At 40.2% G+C, this 2,500-nt stretch overlaps 1 protein-coding gene across 2 annotated transcripts in view; it reads left to right on the top strand.

Moving 5' to 3' along the window:
• The window catches only part of LOC113805727 (alkylglycerol monooxygenase-like), a 231,612-nt gene that overhangs the window by 227,039 nt on the left and 2,073 nt on the right, over positions 1 to 2,500 (top strand). The window contains exons 2-5 of one of the 2 annotated variants that reach the window (XM_070126935.1): positions 1 to 56; positions 681 to 805; positions 1,435 to 1,583; positions 2,382 to 2,500. The exon at positions 1 to 56 is cut by the window's left edge and continues 182 nt beyond it; the exon at positions 2,382 to 2,500 is cut by the window's right edge and continues 151 nt beyond it. In XM_070126935.1, the coding sequence (XP_069983036.1) occupies positions 1 to 56; positions 681 to 805; positions 1,435 to 1,583; positions 2,382 to 2,500 (449 nt within the window). The remainder of the gene's footprint in view (positions 57 to 680; positions 806 to 1,434; positions 1,584 to 2,381) is intronic. The other variant, XM_070126934.1, reaches the window with a different exon arrangement.

Raw genomic sequence — 2,500 nt, forward strand, 5'->3', positions numbered from 1 at the left:
ACCCTAAATCAACCCTTTTCAAGCACCCAGAGGAAGTCCCGCGATATGAGAATGAGGTGAGGTAGTCTCCATTTATTATTTTTTATGTTATTATTTTTATTATTACTATTTTTGTGATGGTGATGATGATTCATATTACTATTGTTATTACAGTAAGAATAATGATAATAATTATGATAATAATAATGATAATGATTATCTTTTCTACTAATATTAATATAATTGTGATATTATCATAGTTATCATCATTATTGTTTTCATTATAATCATTTTTATTCTAATTATCATAATAATTACTATCATTATCATTACCATTACTATTTGTTCTGATTGTTTTCAGTTATAGATATCTTTAGGACAGTATACAATATAAACCATAATCTTTTTGTTTTTTCTTCATATGTATTGTTCTTTTTTCAATAATTTTCATATGGAAAATGATAACGCTAATAAAAATCATAATAACAATCACAATTTTAATAACGATAATATAAATAATATTATTATCCTTACATCATTATTATCCTTATCTCATTACCATAATTAGTAGTAGTAGTTGTTGTTGTATTTATAGTAGTAGTATCATTATTTTTACCATCACTTAAAATAATGACAACAACGGTAATAACAATGACAACAAACCTAACAACAACACAATAAAAAAAAATCTTTGCTTTCAGACTTTATTCGTCATCCTAGCATTGGTTGTGATAGAACTAGCCTACAGGGTTTGCACGGGGAGGCAACTACGAGCCAACGAGATTATCACATCGTTAGCCATCGGTTTGCTCCACGAAACTACCGTGTGAGTAGGAAACAAGTAATTAAAGACGGTGGTGATGGTTGTTATAAGCTGCGAAGGGGCGATTAACGATGAAGTGGGTAGGTAGGTGATGTGGCGAGGGGGGTGATGTAGTGGAGGGAGAGTGAGAGAGAGAGAAAAGAGGAGAGAGAGGGAAAAGGGAGGGAAAGAGAAAGAGAGAGAGGGAAAAAGGGAGGGAAAGAGAGAGAGAGAGAGGGAAAAGGGGAGGGAAAGAGAGAGAGAGGGAAAGAAAAAGGGAGGGAGAGAGAGAAAGAGAGGGAAAGAAAGAGGGAGGGAGAGAGAGAGAGAGGGAAAAAGGGAGGGAGGGAGGGAGAGAGAGAGAGGGAGGGAGCGAAAGAGAAAGAGAGAGAGAGAGAGAGAGAGAGAGAGAGAGAGGGAGGGAGCGAGAGAAAGAGAGAGAGAGAGAGAGAGAGAGAGAGAGAGAGAGAGAGAGAGAGAGAGAGAGAGAAAAAAAAAAGAGAGGCGAGAGGGAAAAAGAGAGGTGTGCGGTGGAGAGGGGGGAGGAGGGAAAGAGACAAGAATGGTAAATTTAGGGTAGGAAGTGAAAGAGGATGAGGACGTAGAAAAAGTTAAGGAAAGAGATTAAAACGAGAACCATAAATAACTCGCAGATTCATCTCCGAGGGCGCCATCTTGTTAGGCTACGAGTGGCTGTACCAGTACCGCGTGCTAGACTTCCAGTGGGACTCCCTGTACACGTGGTGGGCCGCCTTCTTCTTCGTCGACTTCTGCTACTACTGGGTCCATCGGGCGAACCACGGTGAGGAACGGCTTTATGTTCTGCTGTTGACGGGAGTGTCTCTGTGGGCCCCGCTGTTATGTCATTACTTCGTTTACCTGTTTTCTTTATTCCTGTTCGTTGTTTGCTTTTCTTAATGAACCATGGTGAGGTGGGATTCTGTTTTAAATTTGCAATCAGACTTGGTTCAGGTCCCGCTTTACTATGGGGTATGAATTGACCAAAACCCCTTTTTCCAAAAGGAGGGACAGTACCATGTGGGTCAAACTATGGCCAACCTTTGTGCTTCTTTGCTCACTGGAGGATATTTGGCAAAGCTCTGTCAAAGGGTAGTGATGAACAAGTTAAAAGTCATACATACGATTGTTCCATATGGCATTACTAGTTAGCTACTGAAAACTGGAGTGGAGAGCATGTGCTATGGGTTATAAATAGCACTGTCCGGTCATAGTATCGATGGCACTTTTCTTTTTGACTGAAAGATAAACCTGGTTAGCCCTCTAAAGAAAGAAGGCGATAGGTCGTATCATTGTTTATACCACTAATTACATAACCTAATGTGAATATATATGTGTGTGTGTGTGTGGGTTGTTATTGAACAGCTATTTTACCGGTGAAGTAAATTAGAGAAACTGCTTGCATTTTATCTAAATGGAAACAAAATTCGGATTGGAAACAGGGCAGGAAATCAGATAAACTACCTCGTCATTCCAGACCTGGCTTCGAAATATAGTTTATAGAACAGAAACCAGTGTGCCAGTATATGTACACATCACTGCAGATTCCGAGGCCAGTAAATACATAGCCAATATTTTCCAGAGGTCAACCTCCTGTGGGCGGTCCACCAAGTCCACCATTCCTCCGAGGACTACACTCTCCCCACAGCAGTCCGCGTGTCCGTCTTCCAGCGCATGACCTACTTCGGGTTCTACCACCCC

The sequence above is a fragment of the Penaeus vannamei genome, chromosome 11, assembly GCF_042767895.1.
Source record: "Penaeus vannamei isolate JL-2024 chromosome 11, ASM4276789v1, whole genome shotgun sequence".
Classification (NCBI taxonomy): domain Eukaryota; kingdom Metazoa; phylum Arthropoda; class Malacostraca; order Decapoda; family Penaeidae; genus Penaeus; species Penaeus vannamei.